The sequence below is a fragment of the Salvia hispanica genome, chromosome 5, assembly GCF_029641045.1.
Source record: "Salvia hispanica isolate PSC_SH4W2 chromosome 5, Shi_PSC_v1, whole genome shotgun sequence".
NCBI classification, from domain to species: Eukaryota; Viridiplantae; Streptophyta; class Magnoliopsida; order Lamiales; family Lamiaceae; genus Salvia; species Salvia hispanica.
The window spans coordinates 25,642,555-25,659,191 of NC_142696.1; the positions used below are offsets into that span (position 1 = coordinate 25,642,555).

The following is a 16,637-nucleotide window of genomic DNA, read 5'->3' on the forward strand; positions in this document are numbered from 1 at the left end:
GAACGGATTAGAATTATTATTTATTAAAAACTTTCCATAAATGAATGTATTCTATTTTTTGTGGACGACCAAAAATGGTAATTATGCTCTATTTTTTGTGGACGGAGGGTGTAAGAATATACCATAGAACATATATCAACATTTCAAGATTTCAACTGAAACGGTTCAATTTCTCTTACCACATTTGACATATTATAATATTAGTACTACTAGTAAAGAACTCATTAAAAGTTAAAAAAAAAAGATAGTAATAAATTAGTAAAGAATAGGTTATTCATGTCACTCATTTGGTCTGCAACCCATAAACAGACGGACATAGACACATAGTTATCTAACACAAAATAATTTAGAGGGCCATTATTGGTAATTTACTAGTCAACACATGTTGTGAACTTTGGAACAAAGTCCTCCACCCCAAATTATTTCACACGGCATCGACAACTCCAAAATAAAAACACACCACCACCACACATAACTGAAAACACCAACGCCAATCACCACCACCGCCGCCGCCGGCCACCACCAATGGCTCCTCCTCCACCCAAACCCCACCTCCTCCTCCTCCTCTTCACCACACTAATCCTCCTCGTCCAATCAAAACCCCCCACACTCCTCCCCTCCGACCTCGACGCCCTCTCCCTCATCCTCACCGACCTCGGCCTCCCCGGCCCCCCCGCCGCCAATCCCTGCGATTCCCCCGGAATATCCTGCGCCGCCACCAACACCTCCCTCCGAATCACCGCCCTCGTCTTCGAATCCCAAGGCCTCAACGGCCGCATCTCTCCCGCCATCTCCAAACTAACCCAACTCAAACAACTCTCCCTCCCAAACAACAACCTCTTCGATCAAATCCCACCCCAAATCGTCGACTGCACCAACCTCGAGATCCTCGACCTCCGCAACAACCAATTCTCCGGCCAAATCCCCGCCGCCCTCTCCCGCCTCATCCGCCTCCGCGTCCTCGACCTCTCCGGCAACATGTTCGCCGGCACCCTCCGATTCCTCAAACACTTCCCCAATCTCGAGAAGCTCAACCTCGCCGACAACATGTTCTCCGGCACCGTCCCCGCCTCCATCCGATCATTCCGCAATCTCCAATCCATCGACCTCTCCGGCAACCCCCTCCTCTCCGGCGCCGCTGCCGGAATCCCAAAACGCTACTCCTTCGCCGAAAAAATATCCAACAACGCCACGAACACGAATAACTCATCCATCGCCCCGGGCCCATCTCCGGCGGAGGCCCCCTCCGGCCAACCCGCCGCCCGGAGACACAAAACAAACAAGAAAAGAAGAATCATCGGGTGGTCCCTCGGCTTCGCGGCGGGAGTGATCGGAGGGATCCTATCCGCCTTAGTCTTCTCACTTCTTTTCAAACTCCTCTTAGTCCTAATCCACGGCAGAAACAGAGACACCGGAATCAAAATCTTCAGCCCATTGATCAAGAAGCCAGAAGACCTCTCCTTCTTAGAGAAGGAAGACGGCCTCTCCTCGCTCAACGTCATCGGAAAGGGCGGCTGCGGCGAGGTCTACAAGGCCGTCCTCCCCGGCAGCGACGGAAAGGAAATTGCGATCAAGAAGATTATCCAGTCGCCCACGGACCAGGAGGAGCTGACGGAGGAAGACAGCAAGCTGCTCAACAAGAAAATGAGGCAAATCCGGTCGGAAATTAAGACTGTCGGAGAAATCCGCCACCGCAATTTGCTGCCGCTTTTGGCGCATCTGCCGCGCCCGGATTGTCACTACCTGGTTTATGAGTACATGAAGAACGGAAGCGTGCACGATTACCTGGTCGGGGTGGCGAGAGGGGAGAAGGAGCTCGACTGGCCGGCGAGGTACAAGATCATCATGGGGATCGCCGCCGGCCTCGAGTATCTTCACATGAACCACACGCCGCGAATCATCCACAGGTAAAAAACCTATAATTCAGTAATTTTGGTTTATTTGGTTTGAATTCTAGTAAAATTTGTCGGGTTCGGTCTCAGATTATACATATGACACGTGCACGTTTCAAATTGATGGTGTGACTTAGTAGGTGTTAAGTGTGTTGTCAAACTGATAAAGATTCTTAATATCAAGATTTAGATAGAATAAAGTTAAATTCGGATTGTTACATATATCCTCATTGAACTAGTAAGTCATTTTAGCTATACATATGTTATGGTATGTTGCTTGCTAGACATGTAGTACCATATTAAAGAGCATAAGTATATCTTGATTCTTCATGTCAAAGTTGACTAGAGTAACATTTGATTTCAACCATCCATTTTATATATTCCAGTCCATTAGCTTTTTTTTTTTTCTAATGTCAAAATGGAATTAACCCAATTCTTGGCCTTATCCACAGGGACTTGAAGCCGGCGAACGTGCTGCTAGACGACGAGATGGAGGCGCGGATCGCTGATTTCGGGCTGGCAAAGTCAGTGCCGGATGCGAACACGCACATGTCGACGTCGAACATCGCGGGGACAGCGGGGTACATAGCACCGGAGTATCACCAGACGTTCAAGTTCACGGAAAAATGTGACATGTACAGTTTTGGAGTGGTGTTGGCGGCGGTGGTGATGGGGAAGATGCCGTCGGACGAGTTCTTCCAGAACACGGAGGAGGTAAGCTTGGTGAAGTGGATGAGGAACGTGATGACCTCGGATGATCCGAAGCGTGCGATCGACCCGAATCTGATGGGGAGTGGGTACGAGGAGCAGATGCTATTGGCTTTGAAGGTGGCTTGTTTTTGCACCTTGGATAATCCTAAAGAGAGGCCTAATAGCAAAGATGCGAGGACTATGTTGTCTCAGATTAAGCATTGACTCAATTAGGTCTGTTTTATATATAGTACTTTTATTGTATGATTGTGAGATGCCAAAAATTGTATGTGTGCGTGTCTAGTTGTAGTTGAACTTAATTGTGATGATAAACTTGAACGTACTTCCATATGGAGTATATATTTATTAATAAAAGTTTGTGCTATGTTTAGTAGCTCTCGTGTGTTTTGGGGAATTCAAGTTTGTGGCACCCCATAGCCCATCACTATAAAATTTTCGTTTAGATGGATCCTACACTATTTTTTGATCAGGTGTTTCGAATCCATTATTTATGTGACTTGAAACATCTTTCCACTAAAATAAGGATTCAATCTGTGTAAATCAACACAATTAGATTACATGTGATAAATTGATAAGTGGAAAATTTTTAAAAAGGGCAAGATAGCTTGCAAATATTTCTTTATGTGCTATATATGCTATGGAGCTTTCATTGTTGATACTCAGTAGTATGACAACTTTTAGGCCTTATTAGGTGATGGGCCTTTAAATATTATTTTGGTGTCGGCCCTATACGATGAAATTGATTAACTAGTGAGAAAAAAAAAGTTTGTGAGGATTATATTTGAAAACATAACGTTAGTTGGAAGAATAGTAAAGCCCCTATAGCTCAGTGGTAGAGCGTCAGTCTTGTAAACTGAAGGTCTGTAGTTCGATCCTGCATGGGGGCAACTCATTTATAAATTTTATTTATTTTAAATGTAAATGATATGTATATATTTTGAAAATAATGTTTATAAAACATGTGGTAATGCCTTTTATTTTCTGGTTTCTTTTGTACGGCATATTTGGAAGTTTAATTTGTTTTTAGACCATCTCCAACCATACACAAAAAATGAGTTTTAGTGTAAAAATCGTCTTCAATCATACACTAAACTCAAACTCATTTTTGGTGTTTTTTGTGAAACAACACCATATTTGGTGTTACTGCAAAAAATTTGTGAAATAAAATCCCAAAAATGGTGTAAATCTTAAATTTAGTGTAAGTGGTTGGAATAAAATTATTTTTTGGTGTGACATATATTTAAAAATTGGTTTGAGTTTGGTGTAAATGAATGGAGAAGGTCTTATAGATTTTATATCATTAAGAAATAATCAACAAATTGTGTAGAAAAATAATTTTATGAATAAAAGTGATTGTTATGAGAGTAATAGTTGTTCTTAATAATTAAAATAATTAATTAGACCAAGTCGGGCGAATTTGACCTGCGCTGGCTGCGCACAAAGGAGTTCAGCCATGATACAAATCTGAAAAAAACTAATTATTAATGTCATTAATTCCAAGACATCTCAGTTTATTATATTGATAAGTACGATTATTTAGACAGCACTAATCCAAAAAGAATATTTGGGGGAATTCTGTAGACAACATGTGTTGCCCAAGTACATGTATAAATTCTACTAATAATCGCTAAATGTAAACAAGATTTGGAAATCTGCACTAATCATAGATTAGTTAATGTGGGTTAGTTATATAATTGCATAATTAAAGTTATCGACTATGGCTCTTTTGGTCTGTGTGAAGTTGTGAACCAAATTATCGATTAAATAATTGCTAATCGAATATAATTGATCATTATTTGGTTTAAAATAATTATATACATCTTAATTTAATATCAAAGAGATCAACTCAATGATCTGAATGGATGGTTTGTTTTAACTACTTCTCTCCAAAAGTTAATTATTCGATAGTAACTTCAAACAATAATTATTTTCTTTTTTTAAACTACTCTCCACATATTTTTAATTTATAGCAACAACAAAACACATTGTCGCATTAGCTATTAACACATAATTAAAACCTTTGATCAAAAATTTGAAAAGTTCAATTCATCGGGTGTCAATTTGAAATTTTGAGAAGTATTAATTAGTCTAATGAAGAAAAGTCACCTTGTCGAACTCGCGAATTCAAAATTTTTATTTATGTATCTAAAAATATTTAGTTAATCAGCAATGACCAATCAAGTCAAGTTTAATTGAAACCGAAATCAAATGGAGTAACAAATGAAAAGTCAATTGATTAATAGTTTAAATTAAATTTATTAATCCTAATTGAGTGTGGTCCTTATGCATCTTCATTTAATATATATTGTTCTCATAATTAAAGCTAAAAATAATCCTTAATTACGACTGCGTAAGCCCTTACGCAAGTTTTTAACTGTATATATAAATATTTCACAAAGTTCTTAAAATTTACTAATAATTAATCTTAGATGTCGCATGTGAGGTCTCGTTTAGTTGTTAATCATCCCCACAATTATAGAAAATTTACACTCTTTTATGATTTTATTTTCATATTTTCAGAAGTATTTTTAATAAAAATATATAGTTCATTCATTTTTGTAACTTTATAGATATGTATTCAAGTTATAATCACTTGATAGTAAGTTATTGAATTTCTCTCTTACATATAACTTCAGTTTAATTTATAGTACTAATTAATCAGTATGATGCTAAAAAAATAACAATAACATTCATGCTCGATGATACATAAAGTGTAGCACTAATTTATGTGTTATTTACACTGAACCCTCGTGACACAACCACGCTTATATTTAAATGAACAAATAAGTGATACGTGTAGTGAAATCAACGGTCAATGAGTTCAGTTTTAATTTATAATTAAACCCTCACTCATTGGTAAATTAAAGAGTGTGACATTAACGCATACAAATTAAATATATATTTCCACTTTCTGCTCTAACATCATGTGATACTGTCTTATTTGTAAATCATTGCAATTATATTTCTTGCCACCAAATGTTACATTATAGTTACTTTTATATGTTACATTTATATATATATATATATATATATATAAGTAGGTGCATGAATCGGACTAGCTAGGAAGTAGACCCTATATATGTTGCAAAGACACATTTCGCTTGCTTCGTGATTTGCTTAATTCCAACAAGAGTTTGGTTTGAAGTATATTTTAGTTTTATTTAACAATGGCCACAACTGAAAGTCCATGTCCCCCAACTTTAAAAATATTATATCTGATGAAAGCTAACGAATAAAAACGCGAGAGTGATAAAATATTTAAAATGACATGATTGATTTTGTCGTTCACATGAGTTTCAAACAGTATTAATGTCAAACATATATATATACTTATAATTAGTTATTATTCTAACGATACGTTTTTAGGTATGGTAGCTCCTAGCCTAGGTTCCAAACTTAGAAGTAACTTTTGATATATTCTTATTTTTAATTTATAAAAACTATAGCGATGTAAACTAGAACATATAGGAGTATATCTCGAAGTAAAAGAAATGAATGAATCATGGAGGATTCGATTTCATAATATAATCTTTGGACAATACTATTTAGAAAGTTGATGCTTAAATGTCATGAGTCACGTTTGATTGCAATGACGTTCCGATGGTGACAATTTACGAGAGAACTACAAAGATATTTGGTGAACACAAAAATTATTGCACTCTCTCAAGACCATAGAATCAAAATTTTGGACTTTTTGATTTCCAGATAAAGTGATAAACTTTATAAATCATAAAGAATGGAAAAATAAAATAATTTCACAAACACATTTCACTAGCGATAAATCGACCATTATACTCTTTTGGTTTTCTTCATTTTGTTTATGTTAAAATTCAATATATTACAAATTTAGTACTCCTTCTGTCCCAAGATAAGTGACTTGTATTCCTTTTTTGGGTGTCCCACTATAAATGACCTATTTCCATTTTTAGTAAAAAGTCATCTCTCTTACTTTTTTCTCCACCCACTTTATTCTCTCTTCTCTCCTCTACTTTTCCCTCTCTCATACTTTACTCTCTCCATTTTAACTTATTTAAATACCATTCCTTAAATCCCGTGCCCAAAAGAAGTAGGTCACTTATCTTGGGACGGAGAGAGTATACGAGACTAAGTAACTAAATATGAGTAGAATGAATTTATGAAATCAATATATAGAAACATAAATCCATATTCCACTATATATTAAAAATGCTCTCACTCAATATTACTACTCCATATTAGTATTTGTGGCAATACACCATTCAATCAACTCATAGGTTTTTTCTTTCAAATTAATTACTAAAAAAATGTTTACTTTTACGATAGTAATACAAACATAGAGTATACATAATACATTATAGAAAATTAATCAATTAGCAGATCTTTACTAGTATTATAATCACAACAGAATTACTGTTTCACTTTCATGCATGTAATTTAACCAACAACAACACACACGCAACTTGCATTAATATATTTCCCAAAGCTTATAACTCCTAGAAATGAGGAATGCTATACATTTCCAAAACATCAAAGAATTTGTAGTACTAATAAATACTTACATATAGTACGTAGGTAGTATTATTCCACATACAGTACAAAACCAAAATATGTAGTATAATTTCACAATTAGACTAATTTGAAAATTATAACACAATTTTTAATAAAGAATCTTGTTATAAAATAAAAAACTCAATCACTATAGTGATCTGAAATTACAACTCTCCAAACCCTAATTTCCCCATCGATGCTTCCACTAATAACTGAAAACCCTTGACCATCCAATCCTTCATCTTCAACAACAACTACTGATTTCACCGGCTTACAATGCCCTTCCATCACCGCCACACAGCAACCTCTGTATCCAAATCCCTTCCCATATTTCCAGATTCTCACTCTCCCATCCGAAGATCCACTGATCACTAAATCACCCACACACGCCAAGCTCAAAACCGCCCCTTTGTGCCCTTTCAAGCAACACGCAACCAACAAATCCATGTCTCTCCTCTCCCAAACCAGAATCACTCCGTCTCCGCCTCCGGAGACCAACCCCGCCCCGTCCGGCCTCACCGCCAGCGCGTTCACGCTCGACTTATGCTTCGACAGCGTCGCGCTCAATCTCCGATTCCTCCCGTCGCTGGCGGCTCTCCACACCTTGATCTGACCGTCAGCGGATCCGGTGTAGACGGTTCCGCCGGCGACGGCGACGGCGTTCACGGCGTCGGAATGCGCCGAGTTCACGGAGTCGACGCACGGCATATCTGAGGTGGTTTTCCACGTTTTGAAGCTCTTATCCCAGGAGATCGAGTAGATCTCGCCGCGATCGGCGTCGACGGCTAGGCCGGAGACGGCGTCGGCGTGCTGGATCCAGAGGCGCCGCTTGTTGCGGCGGACTTTGACGTAGTTTTTCGCCGATAGGCAGTTGTGAAACCGGTCCTTCAGCGTCGGAAGCGTTGAAATTTGCTGGTGTTTCAATTTGGGGGAAATTGATTGCGTCCAAACCCTAATTTTGCAATCCTGGTGCGCGGTGAAGATTTTGCCGCTGGTGAAGGCGATTGACTTCGCCCAGCCCGAACCCGACCCGAACGTCTCGACGAGCGCGAGATTGGCTGGATCGAAGACGCTGATCCCCTTCATCGTCGCGGCGTAGAGTAGGCCGCCGTGCACCGCGAGGCAGCTGATGTGCGCCGCCGCCGCTTTGGTACTCGAAATGCAGAAATGTGAAGCCGACGGCTTCGCGGCGGTTTGGTAGGTGTAGTGTGTGCGTGAGGAGGAGCTGGATCTGACGCTGCTGAAGCTCGAATCCGCACACAGTGAGGGTGCGCTGCGCGTGGTGGTTGAGGAAGACGATAGCGACAGCGACGAATCGGAGTATATCAGTGAAGGTGAGATGTAATTGTCATTTGCTAGCCATGACTGCACGTCCGCCATTGTTGATGTGTGAGAAGAAAAGAGAGGGAAAATTAGCACACATAAAAACACGCAGTGGAGTGATGAGAAATGAGTTGCATTTTGAGTCTATTAATAGAAGAATTTGGGGAAGGAGAAGTTGACACTTATGTTTAATTGGTTGGCTTAGCATTTGTTAATGGGGTTAATTTTTTAATTAGAAACTAATTAAACTAAGGTGATCAAATAGAAAATGGCACTTACTTTTTTCTACACGCTTATTAAAATGGTTTAAGTTGATGTGGTGGTTTGATCAAATCTTTTTCTTTAAACCTGCACCCTTGAGAAAAATGTGTGGCCACAATAGAATATTGACCAATGATAAAAGAAAATTAAACTGACGTAATATGGAAGTCAATTTTGTTAATCTAGTGAATTACATAGACTGTATAACACTCTATTCGTTGAGTGATCACCGATACCAAGCTTTTTTGTTTGTTGTCATGCAAATAAGCATCGAAAGATATATACTTAGATTATCAATCGAAATTTCAATTAAGTTTAAATTATTACTAGTACTATTAATTAATGGATGTAAAGATAATATTACATGCTCATAAGCACATGGTCCTTATATATAACAGTTAATCCACTATAAAAAATACGAAAAATATTTCAGAACGTGAGAAACTGATTGATGTCTTTTATTATTCAAATATAAACTCTTTTATATGGATCTCTTAGCTTTCTCAATTGAAGAATGACAAGTAGACTTATTCCAAAAGCAATGGATGTATCTCCATACAATCAAACCAAGAGAAAGAATTGCACAGCTAGTGAATATTTCTTGATGTCCAAATACAATATCAATGATGAATATTTTATTCTTTCCCGTAATTTACGTTGCATATCATCTTATTCTTTAACAAGAAGATGCTGACGCAAAAATTATTTTGGTAGAGGCTATATATTCTAAATTTCGAATTTAAAATTTCGGGAGAATAATTTGTACTGATAATAGGAGCTTTTGCACAATAAACTATATATAAAATACCAAAAGTTTGATGAGAATATATAACTAAAAAATAAAAATTTGTCTTGGTAGGGAATTAAGCCCCTTTCCTTTACTAGCATAAGGTGTGTCGGCCTATGTTAACAAGCATATGGTTTTTGATATTTCATGCCCGAAGAAAAGCAACAGAGCAGTTCATAATTTACCACATTTTATTGGCTATACGTTTTTTAAATGTAATCACTCAGATCTTCAATAGTCATATGGAAATATTATGGCTATTTATTTAGCTTACTAGTTACTACTACTATTATTGATAGGTTACTAGAGAATTTAGTCGTGATAGTTTACGATGTCTTCCTACTAATTAATATAGTTAGTGGAGCATTGTTATTTGTTAATATGGACAAAATAAATAATCCAAACACATTTCGTGAATGTGTAATTAAGCAGTTCGTGGTTGACTAATTATCTTTGAATTGGGGCAAAGAATAGTGTAAGCGAAACTTCGTTGCTACTCCGAATTTATTTGAGCATATGCCTATATATTAATATTGTCAGAGAAAAAGGTGCAGGTGATGGCTGATAAATAATGTTAAAACAAGGGAAATAAACAATTGATAAAGGAATAAAATCATGAATCAGACAATTTCAACAGACATTCTCAGCACGTGCTTGCTTTTGGGAAAGTGGACACTAATTCGACCAATGAATTATTTTATCTCATAGTTTAACTTAGTGAAATATGACTGAGAATTCCCTTGTTTTGTTATGTTTGTATCTTGCATCTTGTTTGTGAGACTGTTTTAAGGGGTTTTCATGTGGATTAAATATTGACTTCAATGTTTAATGTCACAAACCTCGAAGGTTCGACCATAAGTCAAGAACTAATAAGAAAACTCATAATGGTGTAGTGTGTATTTTTATAGGCCGGACTCACAATATTGCACTTAATTAGGTCATACTCCATCCGTTCCGGATAATTCGTCCCAGTATTCCATTTCGGTTCGTCCCACATAATTTGTCCCACTTCACTTTTACCATTTTTGGTAGTGGACCTCATATTGCACTAACTCATTCTTACTCACATTTTATTATAAAACTAATACTTTAAAAGTAGAACACACATCCCACCAACCTTTTCAACTCATTTTCCATTAGATTTCTTAAAACCCGTGCCGGATCAAAGTGTCCCAAATTATCTGGGACGGAGGGAGTATCACGTAGCACCGAATGTTTGTTGATTGTCGTATTATTGCTTTTTTCTTTATGATTTATACGACTGGATTTAATAAAAAAAAAATTTCGGTAAGAGCACTCCCAATGCACTCGGCGTTAAATCCGGCGTTTTATCGCCGATTATCGCCAAAAATTCGCCGGCAATGGGGAGGAATCGGCGATAATCCGGCGTTCCCGAAAATTCGCCGGATTATCGCCGGATTATCGCCGACCACTGTGGGCGATAATCCGGCGATAAAAATAGTTTTTTTTTTTTTTAATTTCCCCCCCTATAAATTTAAAATTTAATAATTAATTTAAAATAATTTCCCCCCTATTTTTTTTTTAATTTTCGTCGTTGTAATTTTTTACTCGTGTTTAATACAACGAACTTTATTACTATTATTTGTCTTGTCTTATAAATTAGCTAGCTTTATTATATACAAAAATAAAACAATTAAATTAGTAATGATGTAAAAATGAAATGTTTTGTTAGGGAGAAATAAGGGAGAAATAAGAGAGAAACCATTGGAGCAGTTGGCTAAAAGTTGGCTAAAAACTGGGGATAAATTTTGGTGCTGATGTGGCGCTGATGTGGCAGGAGTTAGGGAGAAATAAGGGAGTTTTTAGGGAGAGCATTGGGAATGGTTTTTTCTATTATGTACGAGGATATACTCCCTCTGTCCCATTAAAAATGCAACGTTTTCCTTTTTTGATTGTCCCATTAAAAATGAAACGTTTCCTAAAATGGAAACAACTCTATCTCTACTTTTTCATCTCTCTTACTTTACTCTCTCTTCATTCACTCACAAAACAACACTACATAAAATCTTGTGCCGATTTACAAATGTTGCATTTTAAGTGGGACGGAGGGAGTATAATTTTAATTGTGTAGGTAGTATTTTATAAAAAGTTTGATTTTATATATTAATCAAATAATTTATACATTTTGATAGTGTATATTAATTTCATAATTATTGGAATTTAATGAAAATGTTATAGATTAATAAAATAAATAATGAATTTTAAAAGTAAATAGTGGGAACATGTGAATAATATAAATCGTTTAATTTGTGTTCCGACTCCCATGTCGATGCTTTGAGCCTAATCATCTGGAAAAACTATTTGAGTGCTGATGCGAACCCAACCGACACGCATCATGCATCGAGCCCGCTCAAGGACGTACACTAAAAGAGGATGAGGAAGATGAGTAGGAAGATGCTAGAGTCCTTAGGTCTGTTCATAACAAGCTTAAGGCTCGAAGAGGAGGCCCAGAAGGAAGACCCGGGTGTCTCGAGAGCAATACACCAAATTCGGCTCGACCCCGCACCAAATGGGAACTGGGGGTCTGTTCAAACGTCAATCTGCCTACTGAGACGGTGTCCAAATGCTGATTCAAGACCACCATCGTCTTCATTGTCGAAATACCTTCACGTGGGTACCTCACACGCCCAACGGAGTTCGGATGAGAGAGTTATGATCGTTTTAAGAAAACCGCGCAATGTAAAATGAAACACACGGGCGGGTGTTTTGCCAACCCAAAAACACCCGGTTGGGTTTTTTTGCTGAGAAATCAGTTTTTGTCCAGAGACTTCACGCGGGCGGCTGAAATGAGCCGTGGAAAACATCCGGTCGAGTGTTTTGTCCGGAATGTGACTTTTTGACCAAGACTTGTTTTGTTTTGCTTCTTTTTAACTCCTAGTATAAATACTCTTGCTAGGGTTTATTTCAAGTGGCTTTTGAATATTTGTAAGAGACCAATTCTCCATATTTGAGAGCTCACCTTCTTCATCTTTTGAAGACTTATTAAATTCCTTCGGGTTGCATTCGATCTTTTGCCGGACTAAGGTTGATTGTAAAGGTATACTTGCTAGTTCTTGTGTTGCTAGTTTGTGAAGCCATTGGGTGTTTGTATATGAAAGTACCTTTGGGATTTCTTTCTTGTTCTTCACCTAAATCATAACACTAATCCATCCTCTATCCTTTTATCCATTTTTCTTGTTCCATTTCTTGGTTTATCTTGTTCAGTTGTTAGGTTTATTTACAAGAATAAGTTCGGGACAAGTTCACGAGTCTTCAATCTATAAGATTCACATTAAGTGCCCTAACATATATTGCAATAGGTCCATCTCTTAATTATAATTTATACACACGCACGAGCACAGATGTCTAAATTTGGTCAATTTGCTTATATATACAAAGAAATAAAACACTAGGTTTTAAATTAAAAAAAATGTTAGTGTTGACCAGCTTATCTAACCTATTTAATAAAATACTCTGTATTAGATTAATAACAAATTTTCAAGTGAATTCTTATTTGAAATGACATAGTGAAATATCGAAACAAGGAAGAGAAAAAAAAAACCTTAAAACGAGTACAAATCCATCCAATTTTCAGACATGAAACCAACGTTTTTCTTCATCTATTAGCTTGCCTCATAATTTTATGCATCCCATTCACTAAACCAGACAAAACTGAAATTTGTAATGTTAGTTTTCCACCACCTCTGTCTAAGTAGCTGCATACCACAATACTATGTTTCATGTTTCTAGTTTCTGTTTACAGTCTAAAACCAATCACATTGCTCCAACAACATTCTTATGTTTCATTCTTGTTAGCATTTGATCATTTGTTTTTGTATATTTTCTTGTATCTGGATTAAGTTAGTGGCATATCTGAATTTTGATTCATCATAAATATTGGAGTTAAGCATACAGGAAAAAAAAATGAGAATTTTGGTTCATCCTAAATTAAATATTGTTCCCTTCAGAATAGTGCTACCAAAAGAATCACCGGTGATGGAAATAGTGAAGCCTAAAGCTGCTCCGATGATCAGCCATCGCACGCCCGGTAAGGGAAAACAATGTGCAGTTAAAAAAAAAAGCACAAAAACCGATTTATGTCAAATTGAAATGTGGCTCTTTGATAGGCTTGAAAGAGGTTAAAGCATGCACTAGTGCCAAGCTGAAATGCAATCTGTAATAAAAGATCCTCACAACAAGTTATCTTGTTCAACTGAATCCAATCATCGATCATAAAACAGATGTTGACATTCTAGAATCGAGCAGCTTCCCTTCCAATAGGTCTGCGGGTTGCCCGTGGCTGATGTTTCTGGTTATAAACTGTTGTTTCCCATGAAGCGGCTCGGAGATCTCTTAGAACCATGTCCATAGTTGGACGGGCACTTGCTTCGTATGCAAGACAGGATGCAGCAACTGTAGCCATCTGTATCAAGAAGCAAAACATTGTAATCTAATCACAAATGAATGCAGTTGAAATTAACATCCCCTGTTATTCTTTAATTTTTCCAAGAAAACAAAATGTAGAGCAAAGAGAGAGACTAATCAGTTGATTTTACCTTTAAAATTGCCATCAGAGGGTAGGGTTGCATGAGTCCAGGATCCAAAATCATTCGTACCCCGTTCTCTTTAATCGGGTTTGCCCATATCGAAAGATTATCTCCCATGGGAAACGCAGGGTCAAACGGATTCCTACCCTTCAACAGTTCGAGTAGAACTATACCAAAGCTGTAAACATCACCCTCATGACTACTCTTCTCCCTTTGAAATCTACCATAAAAAATACAATTTAAGTCACTACAAATTCCAATTACTACTCATGAAAGATTCAGAAAAAACAACATACTCTGGTGGATGATAATGTGCGCATGTTGGTCGACCAACATGTGGGTCATTGCATGTGTAAGGAGAGGATAGATGAAGATCAGTCATCTTAGCAGTTTCATCGTTAAAAAGCAAAACATTGCTGGATTTGATGTTGTGATGAATCAATTGTTTGTCATGAATGTAGCATACGCCTTCTGCAACATCAACAGCAATTTTAATTCTTTGGGACCATCCCAAGGCTTGACCTGCCACCAAGTAACTTCCATTCTGGTGTTGGCGTCCTGTTGCATAAACACCTCTTCAGCAATGTCAGAATAAACAATGAAATAAGTAGGAAGAGCACACCATGAAGAATGTCATGTAGGGATCCTCTTGCAGCAAACTCGGACACAAAGATTTGGGAATCATCATCCACACAAAAGCCAAGTAGCTTCACCACATTTTCATGATTCAGGCACGATTGTATAAAAACCTACAAAACCATATAGTCTTTAATAAGTTGAAGACTTTGCAATCTTATCAGCAAAAATATAAGAATGAATGTAGGATTTCCAAACCTGTTCCAGAAATGCTTGGTCTGGCAACTTGATGTTGTTCCATTTAATTGCAACCTGTACATTTCCACGCAGAACTCCATAGAATACAGTACTTTCTCTGGATCCATTAGCAATCAAATGATTCCGTTGAAAATTTTCAGTCATGAACCTCAACTCATCTATTGAAATGGAAGGAACTGCAACTGGCAGTGTATTAGTATTCTGTTTAAGATGTCATAGAGATGGCCACAGGAACCATACCATGAATCTGCTCGTCTTCTTCTTCTTCTTCAAAGTCTTCTTCTAGCAGTGAAATAGATCCAACCTGATTAATACTTGTGTTGATCCTGTGTTACGGTCATAAGCAAAAATGATGCATTAAACATATTGTTGCTATGTATGGTTATAGACATAAATCAATCTTACCTGTAGATGTCGGAAGGTGTAAGCAACGCAGGGCAGACTGGAGCTCGAACAAAACCTCACTCATGCTTGGCCTTTGAGTTCGATCACGATTCAAGCATCTTTTAGCGAGCTCAAAACATATGTTGAGGCTATCTTCGGAGATATTTCCAGTCACATTCGGGTCTACAATCTCACGAGGTTTTCTGGTGAAAGCCCAATCAGAGAGGAGCTCTTCTCCTTCAGCACGATTCTCATCAAGTGCTAATTTCCCACTCAATACTTCCAACACTATCACACCAAAAGCAAGTACATCGCTTTTCCTGGTAAGCTTATGACTTAAAGCATAGTCTAAATCAATATACCCAAACGTGCCCTTAAGAACCGTACTAACATGGCTCTTATCGAAGTCCACATGTTTGGCTAGGCCAAAATCCGAAACTTTAGGCACAAAATCATCAGTGAGAAGGATGTTTGAGGTCTTCACGTCGCGGTTTATAATGGAGCGTCCAGGAGTGCAGTCATGGAGATGATGCAGGCCTTGAGCGATGCCGATCAAGATAGTGATCCGTAGATGCCAGGTGAGCGAGGAGGTGGAGAGTTTGAGGTGATGCTTGAGTGTGTTGTTGGATACGTATTCATAGACGAGGATCATCTCGTCTTGATCATCGCAGTAGCCAAAGAGAGAGATGATGTTGTGGTGGCGGATCTGAGGCAGGGTTTCAATCTCCTTATCAAACTCCTGCTGGCCTTGTTTGGACTTATGGTCTCGCCTCTTCACCGCCACGTGCCTCTTCTCTTTCTCGATGAAACCTTTGTACACTTTGCCGAAACCTCCCTTTCCAATCTCAAGATCTTTACTGAAGTTGTTTGTGGCCGACAAGATCTCGGCTAGAGAGTATTTAGGAAGTTGTGGTTTGGTGGAAGACGATGATGCTGCCATCTTTCCACCTAAATATATCAAACGCTTTTGGTAACACTAAACGGAAAGTCGTAAAGGGAGAGATTGGTGGGTGAAATTCTTTTGATTAATATTGATATTCTTCTAACAACCAAATGAAGCTTTTGTAGTACTCCCTCCGTCCCGCTTTAGCAGTCTCATTGACTTTTCTGCACTCGTTTTGCAAAAATGATAATAAATAGTTAAAGTGGAGAAATAATAAAGTAAAAAAGAGAATAATGTAGATAAGATTCTTCTCTATACTATTCTCTTTTTTACTTTATTATTTCTTCACTTTAACTATTTATTATCATTTTTACAAAACGAGTGCAGAAAAGTCAATGGGACTGCTAAAGCGGGACGGAGGGAGTATTATGATATGACTATAGCCTTTTGAGATACATCGTCCACACCACTTTAAATTATCTATTCAG

At 37.7% G+C, this 16,637-nt stretch overlaps 3 protein-coding genes and 1 non-coding gene across 7 annotated transcripts; 2 read left to right on the forward strand and 2 right to left on the reverse strand.

The window, feature by feature from the left end:
• The first annotated feature begins 392 nt into the window (after window positions 1-392).
• LOC125188795 (leucine-rich repeat receptor-like serine/threonine/tyrosine-protein kinase SOBIR1) lies at window positions 393-2,976 on the forward strand. Its single transcript, XM_048085849.2, has 2 exons — window positions 393-1,907; window positions 2,345-2,976. The coding sequence occupies exons 1-2, from the start codon at window positions 526-528 to the stop codon at window positions 2,805-2,807; spliced, it is 1,845 nt and encodes a 614-aa protein (XP_047941806.1). The 5' UTR covers window positions 393-525; the 3' UTR covers window positions 2,808-2,976.
• A 442-nt stretch (window positions 2,977-3,418) lies between these two features.
• On the forward strand, window positions 3,419-3,490 carry TRNAT-UGU (transfer RNA threonine (anticodon UGU)). Its single transcript has one exon. It is a non-coding gene; the product is annotated as a tRNA-Thr (tRNA).
• A 3,700-nt stretch (window positions 3,491-7,190) lies between these two features.
• LOC125187758 (protein JINGUBANG-like) lies at window positions 7,191-8,564 on the reverse strand. Its single transcript, XM_048084390.2, has one exon. The coding sequence runs from the start codon at window positions 8,508-8,510 to the stop codon at window positions 7,272-7,274; it is 1,239 nt and encodes a 412-aa protein (XP_047940347.2). The 5' UTR covers window positions 8,511-8,564; the 3' UTR covers window positions 7,191-7,271.
• Window positions 8,565-13,661: 5,097 nt separating this feature from the next.
• Window positions 13,662-16,224, reverse strand: LOC125189625 (putative receptor-like protein kinase At2g23200). Of its 4 annotated transcripts, XM_048086885.2 has the most exons (7): window positions 15,288-16,224; window positions 15,123-15,208; window positions 14,883-15,058; window positions 14,671-14,797; window positions 14,345-14,606; window positions 14,058-14,268; window positions 13,662-13,924 (listed from the first exon to the last, which is right to left on the reverse strand). In XM_048086885.2, exons 3-7 carry the CDS (start codon window positions 15,024-15,026, stop codon window positions 13,754-13,756), a joined length of 915 nt encoding a protein of 304 aa, XP_047942842.2. In that variant the 5' UTR covers window positions 15,027-15,058; window positions 15,123-15,208; window positions 15,288-16,224; the 3' UTR covers window positions 13,662-13,753. The 4 variants fall into 4 exon arrangements, with proteins under 4 accessions (XP_047942842.2, XP_088914813.1, XP_088914812.1 ...); XM_089058687.1 differs by having other exon boundaries at window positions 14,883-15,208; XM_089058686.1 differs by lacking the exons at window positions 13,662-13,924; window positions 14,058-14,268; window positions 14,345-14,606; window positions 14,671-14,797 and having other exon boundaries at window positions 15,019-15,058.
• Between the last annotated feature and the right edge of the window lie 413 nt (window positions 16,225-16,637).

What these genes read in the sequence shown, in the direction of transcription:
- LOC125188795 (XM_048085849.2), top strand. Translation starts at nt 526, where the DNA reads ATGGCTCCTCCTCCACCCAAACCCCACCTCCTCCTCCTCCTCTTCACC. An exon ending in ACGCCGCGAATCATCCACAG is followed by an intron (nt 1,908 to 2,344) that starts GTAAAAAACCTA and finishes CCTTATCCACAG; the next exon opens with GGACTTGAAGCCGGCGAACG.
- LOC125187758 (XM_048084390.2), bottom strand. Translation starts at nt 8,510, where the DNA reads ATGGCGGACGTGCAGTCATGGCTAGCAAATGACAATTACATCTCACCT.
- LOC125189625 (XM_089058686.1), bottom strand. Translation starts at nt 16,206, where the DNA reads ATGGCAGCATCATCGTCTTCCACCAAACCACAACTTCCTAAATACTCT. An exon ending in ACACCTTCCGACATCTACAG is followed by an intron (nt 15,209 to 15,287) that starts GTAAGATTGATT and finishes ACCGTAACACAG; the next exon opens with GATCAACACAAGTATTAATC.